This window comes from Mauremys mutica, chromosome 10 (genome assembly GCF_020497125.1).
Source record: "Mauremys mutica isolate MM-2020 ecotype Southern chromosome 10, ASM2049712v1, whole genome shotgun sequence".
Classification (NCBI taxonomy): Eukaryota; Metazoa; Chordata; order Testudines; family Geoemydidae; genus Mauremys; species Mauremys mutica.
Window position 1 is genome coordinate 35,639,462 of NC_059081.1, and position 22,377 is coordinate 35,661,838.

The window sequence follows — 22,377 nt, forward strand, 5'->3', positions numbered from 1 at the left end:
TCAGGTTTTACTGCTGTTTCATACCGGAGCTCTGAGCACTCATACTGCTCTTACATACAATGCAACTCCCCCACCTTTTCTGCCCTGCCTGTCCTTCCTGAACAATTTATATCCATCCATGACAGTACTCCAGTCATGTGAGTTATCCCACCAAGTCTCTGTTATTCCAATCATATCATAGTTCCTTGACTGTGCCAGGACTTCCAGTTCTCCCTGCTTGTTTCTCATGCTTCTTGCATTTGTGTATAGGCACTTAAGATAACTCACTGATTGTCCCACTTTCTCAGTCTGAGACAGGAGTCCTCCCCTCGTGCACCCTCCTGCTCGTGCTTCCTCCCGGTATCCCATTTCCTCACTTACCTCAGGGCTTTGGTCTCCATCCTCTGGTGAACCTAGTTTAAAGCCCTCCTCACCAGGTTAGCCAGCCTGCTTGCAAAGATGCTCTTCCTTCTCTTCATTAGGTGGAGCCCATCTCTGCTTAGCACTCTTCCTTCTTGGAACACCATCCCATGGTCGAAGAATCCAAAGCCTTCTCTCCGACACCACCTGCGTAGCCATTCGTTGACTTCCACAATTCGACGATCTCTACCCAGGGCTTTTCCCTGCACAAGGAGGATGGACGAGAACACCACCTGTGCTTCAAACTCCTTTATCCTTCTTCCCAGAGCCACGTAGTCTGCAGTGATCCGCTCAAGGTCATTCTTGGCAGTATCATTGGTACCCACATGTAGAAGCAGGAAGGGGTAGCGATCCAAGGGTTTGATGAGTCTTAGCAGTCTCTCCGTCACATCGTGAATCCTAGCTCCTGGCAAGCAGCAGACCTCTCGGTTTTCTTGCTTGGGGTGGCAGATAGATGACTCAGTCCCCCTGAGGCGGGAATCCCCAACCACCACCACCCTCCTCCTTCTCTTGGGAGCGGCGGTCGTGGAATCCCCATCCAATTTATCATAGGACAAATTGTAATAACGAGCAGGAAAGAGATTGACATAGTATGATGCTAACATTTTACTTCCACAGTGTCCAAAAAGAAAATATTCAAGAGATGGAATATGGTGCTCAGTGAGAAATGCATTAGAATGAAATAGGATAGGCCACAGGGACCAGAAGAGATTATGGAGCCTCCCAGGGTACCACTGTTTCCATTACTTCACGTAGGCAATCAGAAGTACAAAGTACAGCATCTGATAAACAACAAAGGAAGAAACCATGGTTGTGGAACTATTTTTCCACCGACATCAGCTGTCCAACCAGTGCAACATTTCTGTGTCATGCAAACAACACAAAGCACAATTGCTGCAATATATATGCTAGTCAGAAAAGCCACAGTGCACAGCAACATAGGAAGGCTTCCCTCCACCTGAACTAATAGCCATGCAGTGGGTAAGGACAAGTGCCTCCACTTAAGAGGCAGCAGAGTAGCCACAGTGCCAGAAAGAACAGCTCAACCTCAGCAGGTACAGTGTCTTCACATGAGGAACTGCCTCAGAACACTGGACAAGATGGACCATTGTTCTGTCTCTGACAGCAGCTAGCACTACGTGCTTCAAGGGAAGGCATGAGAAACTGATGAACAATTATGGAATAACCTAGGACAAATTTCTTTCTAATCCCATCAGCTAGTGGTTGTCTTGTGCTCTGAACAACCAGGTTTATATCTGTTATATTCTGTAACCCACTTATCCATATATATATATAATCCTTTTATTCCTATCAAGCTCTTGGCCTTAATATTATCTTGCAGTAATGAGTTCCACTGATTATTTATGAAAATGACTAAATGAGCTATATTGCACTGAATTGGTTTTGTACTCTAAGAAAAGATAAATAGAAGCCTCAAATAACTTCTCTATATCATTAATTATTCTGTATATTTTTATCCTAGTCCCCTCCTCCCTAAACTAAACAGTCCCAATTTTTCTCCTTCTCCTCACATTAAAGTATTTCCATGCTTCTAGTCCAGGGGTCGGCAATCTATGGCACGCATGCCAAAGACAGCATGCAAGCCGATTTGTAATGGCACGCTGCTGCGTGCCGGGGTCCGGCTCAGCCCGCTGCTGAACCCCAGCAGCGGGCTGAGCCAAACCCCGGCAGGCAGCAGCGTGCCATTAAAAACGTTGCCTGACCCAGCCTGCTCTTCTCCGCCCCCCGCCTACTGCTCTCTCTGGCGGGGGCAGGGGGCAGAAGCAAGCTTGGTCCTGCCGGCTGCTGCTGTAGGGCAGGCTCTGCCGGCAGCCAAGCTTCCCCCTCTCCTCCCAGCGTGCTTTGTCGAGCCCCACCTCCTCTCCCTCCCTGCCGCCGATGGCCTTTGCAAGGGAGGGGAGGGGAGAAGAGCAGCCTCATCGCCCTTTCTGCTCAGACTGGTAAGGAGGCGGAGAAGGGAGGCAAGAGCATGGACTTGGGGAAGAGGAGTAGGAGCAGGGTGTATCTCTCCAGCCCCCTGCTGTGAGCCACTCAGGCCAGGGGGCTGGGAGAACCCCTCTGATCCCAGCCTACCTCCCACAGCCCTCTGCCCTGACTCCAGCAACCCCCTTGCACCCCAGCCCCCTGCATCCCCCCACGACGCCATCCCTGACTCCTGCACCTTCCACACATACCCAGCCCCCCCACCCCATGTCCTGACTCCTGGACCCCCCTCTCATGTCCCCAGCCCTCTGCCCTGACTCCTGCACCCTCCACACATACCCAGCCCTCTCACATCTCCTGCCCTGACTCCTGCACTCCCCACACCCCCTGCCCTGACACCCCACACATACCCAGCCCCCCCTCACACCCCATGCCCTGACTCTTGCACCCCCACATCCCCCCCCACCCAGAGCACCAAATGGGAGCTCCTGCACCCCCCCACCACATTCCTACCTGCACCCTTTGCACCAAATGGGAGCTGCCCAGGTACGCACTCCACACCCAAACCTCCTGCCCCAACCCTGAGCCCTCTCCCTCATTCTAGCTCCTGGCCAGACCCTGTACCCCAATCCCCAGCCTGCTCCTTCACCCCCAGCCCTGTGCTCAGTGCACCCCCACCCGTAGCTCAGTGCAGAGAGAGGAAGAGAATGGGCCAGAACCAGGGAGAAGGTAGGTACCCACTGTATGTGGGCAGGGCTGGGACCCCAGACTGGCAAGGGGCCGGCAGCCAGAACCCCAGACTGGCAGCAGGCTGAGCGGGGCCGGCAGCTGGGACCCTGGCTAGCAGGAGCCAGCGGATGGAACCCCAGACCGGCAGCAGGATGAACAGCTCGCCTGCTGCTGGTGTGAGGTGCTGGCCCCGCTCAGCCGCCACCGGTCTGGGGTTCTGGCTGCCAGCCCCTTGCCAGCTGGGGTCCCAGCCGCCGGCCCCGCTCAGCCCGTTGCCAACCTGGGGTTCCGGCCGCAGGCCCTGCTCAGCCCACTGTTGGCTTAGGTGAACGGAACCCCAGGCTGGGAGCAGGCTGAGCAGGCCAGTGGCTTGAGATCAGCATTTTAGTTTAATTTTAAATGAAGCTTCTTAAACATTTTGAAAACCTTGTTTACTTTACCTACAACAGTAGTTTAGTTATATTATATATCGACTTATAGAGAGAAACCTAAAAAATGTTAAAATGTATTACTGGCATGCGGAACCTTAAATTAAAGTGAATAAATGAAGACTCAGCACACCGCTTCTGAAAGGTTGCTGACCCCTGTTCTAGTCATTTTCAACCCCCCAACCCCCGATGCTGCTTCTTTGGTCAGATGGGGTCACCAGGATGGAACATTGGAACTGAGCATTCCAACTAAGGCTGGGCAACACATCATTTTCTATCCCTTTCTTTATGCATCTTAATATTTCATTTTTAAGATCACCACTGGGAAATGAACAGTTTTTTTCCATTCAGCCACAGTGATGCCCAGGTTTTCTTCCTGGGCAGTCACAGTTATTTTATATCTAGCAATGTGTGCAAGCAATTCAAATAATTCTTTCTGATGTGTATTATCTTGCACACTGGACACAAAAACCAAGTACTGAGATAATTTAAGAGGGGCATGATATACTGCAATCCAAAGCCCTTTTGTTGAGTGTATACTGTGCAAAGATGTTGGGATTTGACTTGTTCCCTCTACTTTCCTTAAAAAAGAAGTCTTTCAAAAGCAAATGATATGCAATTTTCCAATGAAAAAGGATGTGGCAGAGTTCTATGAAGCAGTGAATGCTTCAGTATAGCATGCCCTTTGGAGCTACAATGGCAAGAGAGGTCCACCCGAGCACAGGCTTTTGGCTCAGTTAATAAACCACTAATCATATCCCTATTAGCACAAATTGCCTCTGTCTTAGAAGCAACTGTGGCATGTGTCAGTATACGGCCACCATGCCTGGGTGGAGAAATGGGCTTGTCAGAAGAGAGCTGTTGATGAGCTCCTCCCTTCCTCCTGGGTTCTTCACTGGCACCTTCTTATTGCATTTAGTTTAGCCTCTATTTAGTTGAAGTGATTCTGTGACGTGAAGTCATTTTCAGTTAACATAAATATGAAAAAACATTACTCAAATGGTCAAAGACAATCAAGGTGTGACCAGGGCTGATGCAAGTTGAGTTAATTCAAATAAATATTCATGAGAAATTATTGTCTGGCATTTGCCCATCTCTTCTGTTAATAATTACTTATTAGATATGTTAAAATGGTACTTTAAGAAAAAAGAAACAGAAACATGAAATCAATGAAACTGTCCCCCCCAAAATACTGTAATCTCTACTACATAAATAACAATATTGGGTAAAAACAAACCATACAAAATCTGTAATTTCTTTAACTTTACTAGAAACAACATGTAGTATGTTGACATGGTGAATATATGTGGAATTCATATTCAAATACACATTTGAACCACAGTGCATATAACAGAGGCAGGCACACCCATATAATCCGGAATAGATAATTTATGCAATTGCCTAACCCTCTTTAACATTAAGTGCTTGTTTCTCCCAAGAGCAATCACAAAGGTAGCCTGCCATCAGAGGACTACCAGCCTACCAGAGTTTGAAAGAGAATAATTAGAGTGTGTTTATGCGCACAAATGTTTTCCCAGAAGCAGCTTGCCAAGTGAACCCTGATTAGAAATGCATGTTCCTGTCCTAATTGGTTTCATTCTATAGATGGTCTGCTAGGAAAATACTTGTGCTCAGAATCATGACACTAATTAGTTCTTCTGAACCTGCTGGCCTAGAGTTAAACAAAATCCCCCCAAAACATGGGTAATGGTTGGAAAGCAACTGAACTGAAGAAAAACTAGGAGACAGCATACAACATGGAGAAAGAGGAAGGTGGTTTAAAACCCTCTTACTTGATCTCTACTTTTAAATCACTGAATTTATCCTCCTCCTCATTTTCTTCCTCTGAAAAATGGGCAAGGTCTTTTAGTTTGCTCACTGGGCTAGCATGGTAAAAATCACATTTGTCTATGCCCTGCACAGTTAGATAGGGTAAGTAAAAAACAAAACAACAAAACCTCAGGTATATTTTTATTTTACCTTTACTCTGTGGCATTGGAATATTTTAGTGAAATCTGCAGAGATTTGGGATGAACTTGCAACAGTCCTCTCTTTTTCATTCTATATATTCTGGCTGATAGTAAACACCTCTCCTCTTCCAAAGTTTACACATGAGCTTGCCAAATTGATACCAAATACCAATATTAATCTGCTTGCATGGAAGAGCATCAAAAAGATAATTAAGCAAGCCACCTATTAATCCCTGATAAAGGTCCAGAATGTCTGCTTTGGAACTACATTTTTGTAATCTCCATGGTAATCATAAAAACAGTTTCCTTCTCCAAGACTCGCAAATTTTCATATATTTAATGCACTAACAATTTTCACCAATAGATTATTCATGACTTTAGGGCGAGAATGAAAATTAAGGAATCTAACTTTGCTTCTATAAACTATAGACAGGGAATTAAACAATATAAATATATACAGAATTGTCACTTACTACTTGAAGCAGAGAAAGATAGCCAGCTCCAACATTATCAAAGTTTACTTTCACATTTTTCCACAGGACATCTTCATGGCTTTTCATAAAATCCTCACATTCAGTTTTATTCTCAATCTTTTCTTTTGGAAAAAGGTTACCACTTGTAGTGTTAACACAGGAGAAGAACTTGCCAGCAAACAAATTTACTCCCATTATGCTGAAAATTAGCCAGAATATAAGACAAACCAGAAGAACATTCATAATAGATGGTATTGCTCCTAAAAGGGCATTCACAACCACCTAATAAAGAAATACAGGGGAGAAAAGCTTGTAAAAAAATTTATAGCAGCAAAGTAATTAGGCATTCTTCTAAAAAGGCTAACGGCAAAAATATTTTATTCCAAAATGTAGTTACAAATTATCTTATTTTTCAAATACTTATTACAAAGCACACAATGAATCGACATAAAAAAAGGTGAAGATTAAAATGTCAAGATGAAAAATAAGAATTATTTTTTTTAAAAAGTGGAAAGATGTAATCATAAAATGCGTACGCTAAGGGAAAAAAGAAATACATGTTAAAGAAATACAACATTCAAATTAATAAATCTGACAAATCATTACTGATGAATATAAACAATGACTGATGATAAGGACTGATTGATCTATAGATCTTTGCAAACAGTACAGAGGTTGACAAAATTAGGACTTCAAGAATTGTAAAACACATAATACCTTTACAGTATATTTATTCATACATTACTATTTTACTTACTGAAGACAACCCTGTCACAGAAATAGACCACTTTGTATTATATGTTCATTTGGATTATTAGAGTACCTTTCAAGCACCACTTATAATAATCTTGTTAGGTCTTTCAAATTAAAATATGATTTTATTTCAGTGTATATAAAAGCATGTAAAGTTTCAGCTTATATTATGATCAATATTTTTGCCATTATAACATAGGTAATTAAGGTGGCAGAAAGAAGAGTGCCTCCTGCTGGTTGAATAAGGAACTTAAGTGTGGTATTCCATGGGAGAACAGCTTTGACTCTTCATACCTGATAATTTAATTTCTACAAAAATTTCTCCATTAGTTCTAACCTTTGGGGTTATTGCTCCTTTGAGGAAGAGTCCACAGAGAACTGAAGAGCCAATTTAGACTGTTTAATGAAACTGGAATTTTTTCACCATGTCTCAGCCCTCAGGGATCTTTCTGTCCAGAACATGGGTGTGGATCTGCTGGTGTACTGTGATATCTACTGGCTGTAGCTGGTTGGAGAGCACTTGAAATTCCTCTCACGCAATACCTTAAATTCATCTTGCAAACGAATATACTGATACTTGAAGTTATCTGCCTTTCTAGTGAAAACTTAGAAAGATGCATGGTGATTGTCCTAGACCCAGCTTCATTTCAGATATGTTAGATCTCTGTTTTATGCTTCCAACTTGTACCTTAGCTAATCCTTTTGAAATAGTTTGAGGCAAAATGACAAATGAACTCTCAAGACATATGAAAAGTGGAATTTTCTTTAGTGATGAAGTACAAAGCAATCTGCACAACAATTGTGTCATCATCAATTATACGCATTCTAAATAGATAGAGCTTTGAGATGCCGCTGCTCTTCTACAAAAGTGACAGCTACAAATAAATAATTTTACATAAATAGATGGCATGTGGAAGAAAAAATGCTTGAAAAAGATTAAGCTAAGGTCTCTTATTGAAGAAAACGAGCCTGATCCTAGATTTGAGCAATTGCTGATTTTGAACCAACATAAATAGCACTAATGTTCATAAAGTGAAGTTGGTTTCAGACCTACCTCCATGTCTTCCTGAAAGTAATCCATTCTGGTCAATATCTGTGACTTACAGGGTTTATGTCTTAACTCTCCAGAGGTAGTCCATATTCCTGAGACCATAGTTTCTCAGCAACTAAAGACAGAGCTGTATTGATGGCTTCCGCTTCTCTTTGATTTGAGTTACATATATGGATTTCAGGAACCTCTCCTATGTTGGGAAAAGCCTTCCCTATAGCATGTCATTATCCATCCCCAGGTGTTGGACAGGGCTGCCCAGAGGATTCTGGGGTCTTCGGCGGCGGGGGGCCACCCCTTCGGCGGTAAGTTGGCAGCAGGGGGTCCTTCCACTCTGGGACCCGCTGCCGAAGTGCCCCGAAGACCCACAGTGGGGGCCCCCCGCCGCCGAATTACCGCTGAAATGGGACCCGCCGCCGAAGTGCAGCCGGGTCTTCGGGGCACTTTGGTGGCGGGTCCCGGAACAGAAGGGCCCCCCCGCTGCTGAATTACCACCGAAGACCTGGCTGCACTTCAGCGGCGGGTCCCGCTTTCCGTCCTGGGGCAAAAGGACCCCCCGCTGGCGAAGACCGGGAGCAGAAGAAGCTCCGGGGGCCCGGCCCCGCGAGAGTTTTCCGGGGCCCCCGGAGCGAGTGAAGGACCCCACTCCAGGGGCCCCAAAAACTCTCGTGGGGGCCCCTGTGGGGCCCGGGGCAAATTGCCCCACTTGCCCCCCCAATCTGGGCGGCCCTGGTGTTGGATTTGCTATACAAGCTAACTGCAGAGTCATCTTCCTGTAGAGAGGATGTGTCCATAAAGTCTTGAAATGAGATTGCTTCTATTAGAATGTGGACCAGAGACCACCAGTGCCCGGATCTTTGAACATGCCCTAAGGACTGAGAGACTGAAGAAAAGGGTTCTGTAATGAAAATGGTGGGTCCTTAAGAAAACTCTGGTGACAATGGATAGAGACAGAAAGCAAGTCTCCACAAGTTTTATCAATATCAAATAATTTCCTGGAGATGTTGCAGTCATTGTTGAAGTCAGGTTTTTCATAATGAATTTGACTTTCTTCATTCATTTGTTGAACTGTTTGAATTCTTGGTGTCACAATGCAGCAGAGATAGGACTATAGGCAAATTTTATTGCTTAGAAATCATATTTCTGACGTCTGCTAAGAGCCAAGAGTACCTAAAAGGTGCCTGATCTGAGGCGTCAGTGATACAAGGCTGTAAAATATGTGTGCCCGAGAGGTCTGCCAAAACACAAACTGCAGTTGGCAAGAAACCCAGGGAAAGCCTGGTGACCAGAGGGAAAAAAACAGGGGCAATTTTGAGTAGTGTATCTTTTGAGACTCATAGCATATGTCTGCTGCAGCTGGGAACGAGCCTCGCAGCCCAGGGAAGAGAGACTTGTGCAAGCAGGTCTTGAGCTAATGCACCAAAAATGGCAGTGTGGACGTTGCAGCTCTGGCTGGAGATCAGGATTGCAAGCCTAAGGGGATGTGTAAGTGCAAAAACTTGTGTCTCTCACAACAGAAGTTGGTCCAATAAAAGATATTCTCTCACCCCTCCTTGTCTCTCTAATATCCATGGACCAATATGGCTACAACCACACTGCATACATTTATATTCCATGCCATTCTGCTCTGTATACAGTAGGTGGCAGGAACTAGCTATTGTGGGATCCTAAAGAATCTGTGGGATGCTAGAGAATGTTGCCAATGTCACTGGTGGTGATTCAGTGATACAGTACACTTTGTAAATAAATTTCTTTTGGAAGGAAAAAGGGTACATGGATATCAATTAATGTGCCAAGAACAAAGATCAACAATAAAATTAAGGGAATTGGTATTTTAATGAAAGGAATTAAAGATTAAGCTATTGTTCTTCTGCATTCTAGAGTACATTATATGAATGACAATCAGAAATATTCAAATGGATATTGTCAGTTTACGAGACCTATTTTAAATAAACCAATTTCCTTAAGTAATTAAAACTAAAAATATTTAAAAAATCAAATTTACTTTTCAACATTTATATTCTGCATATATTTTACTCAGTGGACAATGATAATAGACTGCCTAATTTCACATTTGTTTAGTCAATTTCATATTCTGTATCTACAGATCAGGGATTAAATTAAAAACAAAAACAAAAATAACCCAAAACATGAAAATATTTCTAGTAATAATCGGATTTGTTAAAATCTACTGTCCTCATAACAAAATGTTACGCCTTAGTTACTTGTGTCTACTAAAAAGTTGGGTAAGGCATGTTTTCCAAACATAGGAGAAAAAGTGATGTAAAATTGTGTTTTCTACGGTATTGCCCAGAAAACTACAGGAAATGACAAGTGTGTTAGCAGAAACTTTGAGCATGAGCAATGGACCAAATGGTTATTGTCAGAAAGATTTGGGTGTTTACATTGATTTCCTGCTACAAAAGTCCTAATATGGATATATACCACTAAGTGCAATTTGTGCTTGACAATACATAGCTTGTACTAAACAAAGAGGATGCTCTGTCCCAAAGATCTTACAATCTAAAAAGACGCATGGGATTACAACATAATATTTAAAAATACATACAGGTACCATATAGGCAAACACGGAATGATGTGCCATCATTGAAGCTGGAAGGCTTCACACAAGGTTTTGATGAAGGATTCGAGGGAGGAGACTTACAGCAACCTATACGAATGGTTCACAACTAAAAGGATTATGGAGAGATGTTAGTCCATAGTTAAGATTGTAAGCAGATTTTCAATCCAAGCCTGAGTTTGCCTCACAATCTTACTTTTAAAAGGGGCCTTTTAACTTATTATTTAGTATGTACAGTCCTTGGTCAAATGCTAAGGTTGTAAAGTCAAGTATTCAAATATTAGGAAATGCCAGAATTAAGGCTGTCTGTGCAATCTTAATTTCATCCCATTGTGCATGTGCATTACGATACAGGGTTGGTTTAATAATCACACACTACTTTTTCATAAACTTTACTAAAAATCCACCCTGAGGCAGACCCCTAGAATGGAGTATTTCAGTTTACACAGTTACATTTTGACAAAGTTATAAGCAACTGAAAACTGAGGCTTATAAAAGAAAGCATTGGGCAATCCTAACTGTAGGCAACACTACTTTTTTCTGCCTTATCCATCGGCTAAAGATCAGGTCTTACCTAAGATGTTTTTTGCTTTATTAATAATAAATAAAAGGAAACATAGCTTGCAGACATGTTCAATAGGTTTTTCATTTTCCACTTTCTATTACAGGATCATGTGGCATTAGAATCATCCTGCCCGGGGATTTTTTACACTCTCTCTCTCTTTTTTTTTTTTTGGTCTATTTAACAACCTCTCCCCTGCCACCCATCTTCCACACAATTTCTCTTTCCTCACCCTGGAAAACAAAGAACATTTATTAATTTATTGATGTTCTAAGGTGTGCACTGACCTTGCAATGGAAAGCATTAATAACGGAAGAGGGCTCCTGCCAACAAATGCCCTATGATTCTGAAACTGTTAAGAATGAGAATTCTGACATCTGCTCTGCATCTGAAAATAAGACCTTGTGTTCCCATGATTATCATAACATGGATAGTGGTCCTTCCTTGGCCACCATATCCCCAGAAAACAGCGCTCAGTCACTTTATAGTAGCTATCAGAGGACTGTAACAGATGCACCTCATTACAGACTTTGGAGGCAGGCTGCATCTGAAATCCCAAAAAGGAATTTGCTCCTGTAAACAGAGAGCCCAGATCACAACCTCTTGGGAAATACTAATTACAGTATATCATGGACCTAAGCAAACTCAATGGACCTCTGTAAGAGCAACTATATGAACATACTTTCTTTCTACTAAGTACAGGCTAGTGGGTCACAACAAGGACAATCAAGAAGAATCCAATGAAGAATATCCAATTCTATTATAATACAGGTTAGGTGTTTTCATTGGCACAAGGGATCAAAACAAGGTCACTTAACTTAAATCCAATAAAGGTTGCTCACCCTCATCAAAGCCTCAACTAAAGTAGGTCACTTTTCTATCATACAGCTTCTAACTCTACCTCTGTGGACCTCACCACTGTAGAAAGTGTACACATCTAGTCCTCCGCTACTAAGGACAAGGCACCCGGAAAGAGCTTATAAAGATGAAAAAGAGGGAAGGTTTCCCAGGGAAACACACAGTCACACTCATATGATGAACACTACAGAAATCCTTCTTCCTAACAACAGTATTCCAACTTTCCCTCCCTCCTCCCCCACACTATCAAACTCCTCACATTTTCCTGCACAGTCTCACCTGGTTCACCTTGGTTTCCTGCTCGCCCCCCCCCTGCGATTACTGACAGCTCATCTCATGAAGAGAAACATTCTCTTCCCTCTCCTACAATACAAGAGAGATTCCTCAGAGAATCCTGGAAGGAGCACTGAGAGTATTTTGATTGTTTTACGCTCACCCAGAACCTGGTGTTTCTGCTGAGAGTCTAGGCTTTGGTGATGAGGTGGTGGGCTACCAGGTGCTCTCAGAGTTCTGAAGAGAAGAGAAGAGCTGGTGCAAATGGGGGACTTGGTTTTTAATCTGCTTCTGAATGTGAAACCTGAGCTGCCATTTTTTTTAAAAAATAAAAAAGCAACCAGTCTAAAGCAGCTAATATTTACCACCTATTCGTAAGTTATTTCATACTCTTTTTCTGGTGCACATGAAAAAATATGCTTCCTCTCTGAAAAAACGGTTACTCACCTTCTCATAACTGTTGTTCTTCAAGATGTGTTGTTCAAGTCCATTCCAATCAGGTGTGCGCACGTGTGCATGTGCACGATGGCTGGAAGATTTTTCCCATAGCAGCATCTGTCGGGTTGGCCTGGGTGCTCCCTGGAGTCGTGCCCTCATGGCGCCTAATATATAGCCCTGCCGACCCACCACCCCTTCAGTTCCTTCTTGCCGGCTATTCCGACAGAGGGGTAGGAGGGTGGATATTGGAATGGACATGAAGAACATATCTTGAAGAACAACAGTTACGAGAAGGTGAGTAACTGTTTTTTTCTTCTTCGAGTGCTTGTTCATGTCGATTCAAATCGAGTGACTCCCAAGCAAATTTAGAAGGTGGAGTCGGAGCTGTCCACTGACTGGAGTACTGCTCTATCATAGGCTGCATCATCTCTGGACTGCCTAGTAATTGCATAGTGTGCGGCAAAAGTGTATATTGATGACCACGTCGGCTCCCTGCAGATTTCCTGGGTGGGGACTTGAGCCAGGAAAGCTGTTGATGAAGCTTGGGCCCTTGTAGAGTGCGCCGTTATCGGGGGCACTGGGATTCCTGCTAGATTGTAGCACTTGGTAACGCAGACCACAATTCATGATGAAATGCGCTGTGTCAAAACAAGCTGACCCTTCATCCTGTCCGCTACTGTGAAAAAGAGCTGTACCGACTTCGTGAACGATTTCACCCTTTTGATATAAAAGGCCAGCACTCTGCGGATGTTGAGAGAGTGTGGAGCCTCTGCTCCCTGCTACTCGCATGAGGCTTGAGGTAGAAAACTAGGAGGAAATGTCCTGGTTGATGTGGAACTGTGATACCACCTTCAGGAGGAAGGCCGGATGGGGTCTGAGCTGAACCTTGTCCTTAAAAAACACGGTGTAGGGCGGCTCGGACATTAGAACCCACCAGGAATGCAACCTGGTAGGAGAGCCAGAGCAGGGAGCATGTTCCTAGAGGCTCAAAGGGATGCCCCATGACTTAGAAAGGACTAAGTTAAGGTCCCAAGCAGGAACTGGTTGGTGGATGTGCAGGTAAAACCTGTCAAGGCCCTTCAGGAAGCAACTAACCAGGGGGTTAGTGAAAACCAAGCGGCTCTGTACCCCCGGGGTGGAAAGCCAAGATGGCAGCCAGATATACTCTTATAGAAGACAAGGAGAGACCTTCCTGCTTTAGATGGAAAAGGTAATCTAAAATCTGGGGCACTGAGGCTAGTCCTGGGGGAAAGTCACGTTAAGCTGACCAGACTGAAAATCTCTTCCACTTGGCCAGGTATGTGGCCCTAGTGGAGGGTTTCCTACTGCCCAAGAGAACCTGTCTGACTTGTTCTGAACAGAAGAGCTTGAACGGATTCAGCCATGGAGCCTCCAGGCTGTGAGATGCAGCGACTGCAAGTTCGGGTGCTGGAGCCACCTGTGATCCTGTGTGAGAAGGTCCGGGAAGAGCGGCAGGGTAATCGGGGCTCCGACTGACATGTCTAGGAGAGATGTGTACCAATGTTGGCGGGGCCAGGCTGGTGCTATGAGAATGACCTGAGCCCAGTCTCTGCGGATCTTGAGCAGGACCTTGTGGATGAGCGGTATGGGTGGGAAGGTGTATAGAAGCGGTCCCCCCCCAATGGAGGAGGAACACATCCGCTGTGGAGCCCAAACTGTGATTCTGGAAGGAGCTGAACTGCTGACACTTCCTGTGTGTCGAATGGCAAAGAGGTCGATCAGGGGACAGCCCCACCTCCGGAAGAGCGAAGATGCAGCCACTTGTGGCTATGAAAAGAGCTTCTAAGGCAGTCCACCAACTCATTCTGGACCCCTGGAAGGTACAACGCCTGTAGATCAACTGAGTACTTTATATAGGGCAGGCTCCAGCTTTTTTGCCACCCCAAGCGGCGAAAAAAAAAGAAAAAGAAGAAGAAAAACCCGATTGAGCTGCTGCCAAAGTACTGCCGAAGAGGAAGACAGGAAGTGGAGGACCTGCCACCGAATTGCCACAGAAGACTGTGGTGGACCGATTGAACTGCCACCACCGCCCCGGACGTGCCGTCCTGACAATGGACGGAGTGCCGCACCTTTCTATTGGCCGCCCAGGGCACCTGCTTCCTTTGCTGGTGCCTGGAGCCAGCCCTGGCTCTATACAAAAGTCCCATAACCCGAGGGCTTCCTGGCACAGGGGAGAGGAGTGTGCACCCCACTGTTTCTTGATATAGAACATCACAGTTGTATTGTCTGTCATGACTGATACATATCGACCTGCTAGATAAGGGCGGAATGACTGACACGCTAGGCATACTGCCCTGAGATCCCTGACATTGATACGAAGACGGAGATCTGTCTATGACCAGAAGCCCTGCGTCCTGTGGTCCCCCAGATGAGCTCCCCATCCCAAGTCTGATGTGTCTGTCACTAGCATCAGGGATGGTTGTGGGGTAGCGAAGGGGACTCCTGAGCACACCTGCTGAGCGTCTGTCTACCACAGGAGCGAGTTGAGGACAGAGTGAGGCAGGGTCAAAATCCTGTCCAAGCTGTCCCTGGCAGGTCTGTACACTGACGTAAGCCATGACTGAATTGGCTGAAGCCCAAGTCTGGTGTGCTGAACCATGTAGCTACAAGCCGCCAAGTAGCTGAGAAGTTTGATACAAATTCTCGTGGTGGTAGTGGGGAACTGCCTGAGTCCCTGGATCATGGTGTTTAGGGCCTGGAATCTTGCCTGTGGGAGGAATGCTCTGGCTAGGGTTAAGTCCAGAACTGCCCCATGAACTTTATCCTTTGGACCAGGGACAATGTTGATTTTGTCTCATTCAGTAGGAGGCACAGATTCTCAAAGGTGGCTCTGATGAATGCCACCTGAGCCCTGCATTGGCCTTTGATCAGTCAGTCATCAAGGTATGGGAATACCTGTATCTGAAGTTTTCGCAAAAAGACGGCGGTGACTGCCATGCACTTGAAGACTCGAGCTGTCGTTGACAGGCTGAAAGGGAGGATAGGAAATTGGTAATGGGAACCATTGACCACAAACCTAAGGAACTTTCTGTGGTTGTGCACGATTGCTATGTGAAAATGAGTGTCCTTCAAGTCGAGGGCGGCATACCAGTCTGCTGGATCCAGCAAAGGGATAATGGAGGTCAGAGAGACCATGCAGAACCTGAGTTTCCTCACAAACTTGTTGAGGTCGCACAGGTCCAGGATATGTCTTAGGGCCTTGATTAGCTGAGGGAAGTTGCCTTCTTCTATCACTCCAGTTCCTTCTCCTAGAATTGTTCTGGCAGTTCTGCTGCTGGAACCTTTGAGGAGGTTGTGGGTGGAAGTGTCTTTGCTGTGTGGCAGGAGTATATAAGCCCAAGGATTTGAGGGTGGCTCGCAAATCTTTTAGGCTGTGGAGCTGTTTGTCTGTCTTCTCTGAAAACAGAGTCTCACCCTCAAATGGGAGGTTGTTCGTTGGACTTCGTAGAGTAATCCTGAGTCTTGAAACCAGCCCCCCCGCTGCATAGCCATCCCTGTCGCCATGACTCTTGTGGCAGCATCTAAGGCTGCCTGCAGTGAAGCACGGGGGACTAATTTCCCTTCTTCCACCAAGGCAGTAACTCTGACCGGGAGTCTGAAGGGACAAGCTCTGTGAACTTAGCCATGGACGCACAGGTGTTATAAGAGTACCTGCTCACAATGGCCTGCTGGTTAGCAATACGGAGTTGTAAACCACCAGTGGAATAGATTTTTCTACCCATGAGGTCCAGACGTTTAGCATCCCTATCCTTTGGAGAAGGACCTTGGAAACCTTGTCTCTCCCACTGGTTAGATGCATTGACGACCAGCAAGTCCAGAAGTGGATGGGAGTAGAGATGTTCAAAGTCTCTGGAGGGGATGAAATACCGGCACTCATTGTATTTGGCAGTTGGTGGCAGGATGCTGGTGTCTGCCACAGAGTCTTGTTGGTGTCCACTACTGTCTTTATGAGGGGTAATGCTACCCGTGAAGGCCCTGAGTGTGCTAGGATATCCACCATGGGATCTGTGTCCTCAACTACCTACTCAGCCTTGATGCCCAAATCTTGGGCAGCCCTGCGGAGCAACTGCAGTAGAACTCTGTTGTCCTCTAATGCAGGAGCTATGGACGTCCCTGCCAACACTTTGTCCATCGACGAGGAGGAAGCCGTGTGCCGGTGGTGAGAAGCTCCCTGCCATCTGCCCCGGATGGGTCACATGACTCCTGGGGCAGCATTGGAGGAGGTGGTGCCGCCGATGATGGTGCTGGGGCTGTAGGCATCGTAGCCAATGTTGGCATCGGCATCAGTCTCACAGGAGGGAGCTGCATCGGCATGCTCACAGGAGCCGCCAGGCGGGGGGTCAGGTGCCAACATTAGCACCTGGGCCATAGGCGCCTGCATTGAGGTTGATGTCGACAACGGTGCAGGCGTAGGAGACGGGTGTGTCGCCGTCGCGAAGGCCAGTGCCAAAGTCGGAGCCAAGTATGGTGCCAGAGGGAAAGGCATCGGGACCATAGGGGCTGGGTGCGTATACACAGTGGAAGGTGGCATGAAAGTGGTGGAGGCAACTGAAGACATCGCTGAGCGTGGGCCCTGGGTTCCTCCCTGACCCTGGTGATAAGCCCAGGGGGTCCAGAAGGACCACTGAGGTGGGTTCTGCCACTGTGGAGGCCACACATGATGCTCCCTTCTGTCTCTGCCCGACCTCGCTCTACAGTTTCTGCTCCTACTCAAGTGATAGGAGTCAGACTCTGACTCTGAGGTCTCAGACACTGAAGACCACGGAGGAGCCGATCATCTGTGCCTTGAAAGTCGAGAGCTCAGGGAACAGGAAGGCTCTCTGTCAGAATGTGTAGGTGCCGATGGACAAGGCGAAGGGGAGCACCTCGACATCATAGCCGGCTTTCCTTTAGAATGCACTGGAGAATGGGACTCCGTCCGCGCTGAGGGTTCCTCCCTGGCAGGTAAGAATGGTGCCAACAGGTGGAGGAGATCGCTGGCAGCCTGGAATGCTTCTTGACTAAGGTGGGGCTGGACTCGACTGCTGCACCTGGACAGGAGTCGACCCGGCCCTGGAGGGAGACTCCGGGGAGTGGCCCACCTGGGGTCACACTTCTCGAGGCTTAGCTGGAGGAGAATGGTCATCTGGCTTTTTCTTCTTTTGAGGTGCTGGCGAATGGGAGCAGTGCCTACTATCAGATGGGCCCCATGAGGAGCCATGGAGGTGCAGAGCATCCCTGGAGGAGTCCTTCCTCGGAGCCGAAGTCGCCAACAGCGCTGGAGCACTCCACATCGAGGACTCCGCTGTAGGGGTCAGGTTTCTCATGTCCGGTTCAGAATGGGGGTGCAAGGCTGCCTTTGTGAGGATCTTCAGCCGCTGTTCCAATTTTTTAAGTGTTCTCAGGCAGAACTTGCAGCAGATCTTGCAACAATCTTTCTGATGGGTCTCCCTCAGGCACCTAAGACATGATGAGTGTGGATCACTCTTAGGCATGTGCTTGGCGCAAGCCACACAGTTCTTAAATCCTGGGTACCATGGCATGCCATGACGCCGGGGCCAGAGTGGGTAGGGGGGAACCCTCTACTACTATACTATACTCAACTTTAACTGGAGTACTACTAACAACTAACCAACTATATACATGGAATAATGAAGAAACTTGCTGAGCCAGAGCCAAGGGAAGTTCCAGCCACCATCACTGGCGGTAAGAAGGAACTGAAGGTGTGGTGGGTTGGCAGGGCTATATATTAGATGCCATGAGGCTGCAACTCCAGGGGGCGCCCAAGCTGACCCGATAGATGCTGCTAAGGGAAAAAATCTTCTGGCCATCATGCATGTGCACACCTGATTGGAATCGACATGAACAAGCACTCGAAGAAGAACTCTTGTCACTGAGGCAGAGTGCTACATATGTTCATCTGTGTCAATACATAAATACATCCAAGCAGCAAAGAATGAAACAAGGTTTATATCTCCCACAATGCTGGGTCACAAACATGTTGACAGTAGTTATTGCAGAAATCATAAAAGCACACTGAATATGTGTTTCACATAACATTAGATGGGGTGTCTTCATGGTACCTTACAAGAGAGAAAAACATCAACAGAAGAAAAATACTAATCAAATCTATATTTTTCTGTGTGATACAGATATTGTGCAAAAAGAACAGGAGTACTTGTGGCACCTTAAAGACTAACTAAGCTCACGAAAGCTCATGCTAAAATAAATTTGTTAGTCTTTAAGGTGCCACAAGTACTCCTGTTCTTTTTGCGGATACAGACTAACACGGCTGCTACTCTGAAACCAGATATTGTGCAATAATTCAGTTTCTGTAGAAAAGAGAACCAAATATATAATATGTAGGTATGCATATTTGATAAATGGCTCTTACTGCAATCAGGATATTTTAGTTATTGTGATTAACTTTCTAATAAAGAAAGGGATCATTCTGTCCTTTATTCCCTATAAACTTCATCTGACAGCCAACAGAATAATAAAAATAGATTTAAACACTTCTCGTCCTGTTTTTTTCTATACCTACATGAAGCCATTCTGCATACTGTATATAAAGTATGCAAAATATATAAAGAATATAAAGCTATATAAAGATTCCACTATATAAAGATTACTTTAAAAATATGCTAACTATGAGAAAAAATATAAATAGAATCAATTTACTTTTAAACTTGTTACAGCTAAGTCTGCTGGGAACTGACAACTAAAAAAACTTCTGAAGATTAATTAGAGATTAAGTAACTCAAATGAGCACAGCTAATGCATATAATTGCATATGTTTAGAAACAACACAATGAAACAGTTCTGTAGAACGCAGTAACAGAGGTGCAATAAAGGTGAGTACAGCATTCCTTTTTAAAAAAAATTCTTGTGCATGTTTGTATGAATAGTCACTTTTTATGAAATAAAGAGTTCAGGTTCTTTTATTTTATCTTACCCTCATTCCTTCAAATCGCGACAAGGCTCTCAAAGGTCTCAAAGCTCGTAGCGTTCGAAGTGATTTAATTGGGCCAAGTTCAGAGTAGCCCAAGGCATTAGCTGTTAAGCTAATCAAGGAAACCTACACACAAAAAAACAAAGAAAAATTATTTGTATGTATCTTTTATAGCCCTTTGAAGGATGCAAGATATAATGGCTAAAGGTGGAAAAGTTCAGCCTGGATATTAGGAAAATGTTCCTAGATGCCCTGTGCTTCTAACAGCAAGAGCAACTGGGTAGCAAAAAAACTGGAAAAGAAGAGACATCAAGTTGTTAGAGAATTTCTGAAGTTCTTAGTCTCTTGATCTATGATACTATCATTACATATATGCATGAACAGGTTAGATAAAGGAAGTACCTTTGCAAAATACAGGTTGTGGGCTGGACTAAAAAACACAAATAGTCTTTTTCTGACATTACTGACATTGAGAAATCATAGTATGGATGAATCATAACATTCTCAGGAAAAATAGTAAAAGGTTGGAATGACTTTCTCCACGATTCTTACTAACACAATATTTTGACTGTGACAGTGTTACTACCTTATTAAAAAATGTTTCATAAAGGGCATCATAGTGAAATCCTGGTGGCACAAAATTTCTCATACATAAAGTTTGTCAAGCTAATGAAATCCTGTTAGTGTAAGAAACCCTTTTGATTTATTTTGCTATAAATTTAGCTGAGGAGAAGCTACACCAAGTAGAAAGAACCTATTGAAAAGAAATACAGATAAATCTACAGAGTTTGTCAATGTGTTTATATTTTAACCAATTTGCCTTAAAATCTTACAAGAGCCTTATTACTGTCAATCAGGTGCCTGATCTGGAATCAATGGGAATTTTGACATCAGCTTCACTGGGAAAAGGATTATGCTTAAAGTCCTTAGAAACTTATAGTAGTCCTATTCTCCAGGGTCCAAACACCACAATGAAGAAAAAAAACAAAGTCTGTTGAGAATTCAGGATACTATTAATCAAGAGTTGATGTGTCAATATGTAACTCAGTAATTAGTTTGTGTGATCAATCTTGTGTTTTATTAAAGGCTTTATATTCAGTGTTGCATGAAGAAGCTTGTGCCAAAAAGTTATTTATTGAATTCTGTAGCATCTTTCACAAGTATCAAGGTACACTAAAAAGTAATCAGTTGTAGGCTACTCAGTTTGTGCAAGAAAAAGTGTTTCTCTTTCTCTGTGAAGGTCCCTCAGCTCCATAGAAGTCTTCCTGCTATGGCTTACCTCCCCTACCTATACAGAGGACTGTTCGAAGTAAGGCTGCTTGGAATGATGATTCACAGATCTGAGTATTACTTAATTTATTCGTATTAGGAAATACTTACCCCCTCCTAATTGCCAATACAACAAGAAAATTCTTGCACGATATATCTTCTGACAGGAGTGTCTCTTATCAAACTATGCTAAAACTTCGTTACAAATTATTCTGAATAGCTGGGGCAAGGAGCCCATGTTTGGTTTTGCAAAATCTTGGTCAGACCACAACCAGAGGTGGTTTGGTACTGACTTGCATTTTTATCAGTGCCATCCAGGTTTGTAACGGATGAGGATTTGGATGAAAGGCTCTAGGTTGGCTCAACTCTTCACCAAACTCAGAAAACAATCCACAGAAGTTGTCAAGCACCTGTACGTTTCTCCCAAATGCAATATGAGCTGTAATTTTCTCAAAATTTGACATTAAATGAATATGAAAAGTATTAGAAAATCAGGAAACTTGAAGAATCTAAGATAACATCCATTTAATCAAAAGATTTTTCCACTTAGTTTTCGTTAGTTGGATTGAGAGTATTTTTTCAGTTAGTTCAGTAGGCAACATAATCCACGTGGAAGGTACTGAGTCTGAAATCACTTTGTTCCAGAAAATAAAAAGCTTCTTTACTGGTGTAATGGATAAGATTGTTAAGGAATTTACACTTAAGCATATTACTGTAGGAACTAAATCTTACTGCTGCATGTTCAGTAATAAAATAGACTATCATTATTTGTCATTACAAGGCAGATTAAAAATGATCTGTTTGCAGCCTAAATCCTTCATGAAGTATTTTATTATATTACTACAAAATTATTGTATTTGCAGCATACAGCCATTCATTTTTGTTACTCTCTTTTCTGGGAAATAATAATCTACATTACAGCATAGATCTGGTGCAATTATTAATTCAGCTCTTCAAAGAAGAGCCACAAGAATGATTAAAAGATTGGAAAACATGCCTTTGGTGAAAAACTAAATTGATCGAGCTTCTTGAGTCTATCAGAGGAGATTAAGTGGTGATTTGATCAGCCTATGTAAATACACACATGGAGAACAGAAATTTGATAATAAACAGCTCTTCAGTCTAGCAGACAAAAGGTATAAAATGTGGTTACTTACCTTACAGTAACTGGAGTTCCTCAAGATGTGCAGTCCCTATGTACTCCACTTACCTGAGACTGGAAGATTTTTTTGTTGGCTGTGTTTGTTAGACCACATATACACCCTTTACTTCTTTGTGCACCAAACTGAGGGCATAAGGGGCGGTGCAGACCAACTGCCTCTTCAGTTACCTTTCTACTAGGAATAGTCCTAGGATAAGGCCCCGCAGTAGAAGGGAAGGAGGGTGGGTAGTGGAATACAGATAGTGACCACACTTGAAGACTTCCAGTTACTATACAGGTAAGTAACCTTTCTTTCTTTGAGTGATAGTCCCAATGTGTATTCCACTCAAGGTGATTCATGAGCAGTATTCATCGAGGACAGGGGTGCAAGAAACCATGCTGTACCACAGATTAAAGGGCTGCTCTGCCAAAGGATGCATATATGTTTTGCAGAAGTCTGTACAGAGCCCCACCATTGCCACTCTACAGATGAGGGACATTTCTAAGTGAAGCCACTGATGGGATGGGGCTCTGGTCTAGTGAGTCCTCCCATCTTGTG

The 22,377-nt window shown here is 44.3% G+C and overlaps 1 protein-coding gene across 1 annotated transcript in view; it reads right to left on the reverse strand.

Annotated features, from left to right (window-relative positions):
• LOC123378511 (sodium channel protein type 2 subunit alpha-like) overlaps nucleotides 1-22,377 on the reverse strand; it is a 189,467-nt gene that overhangs the window by 14,384 nt on the left and 152,706 nt on the right. The window contains exons 21-22 of the mRNA XM_045032407.1: nucleotides 19,412-19,534; nucleotides 5,944-6,225 (exon numbers count right to left, since the gene is read on the reverse strand). Coding sequence (XP_044888342.1) covers nucleotides 5,944-6,225; nucleotides 19,412-19,534 — 405 coding nt within the window. The remainder of the gene's footprint in view (nucleotides 1-5,943; nucleotides 6,226-19,411; nucleotides 19,535-22,377) is intronic.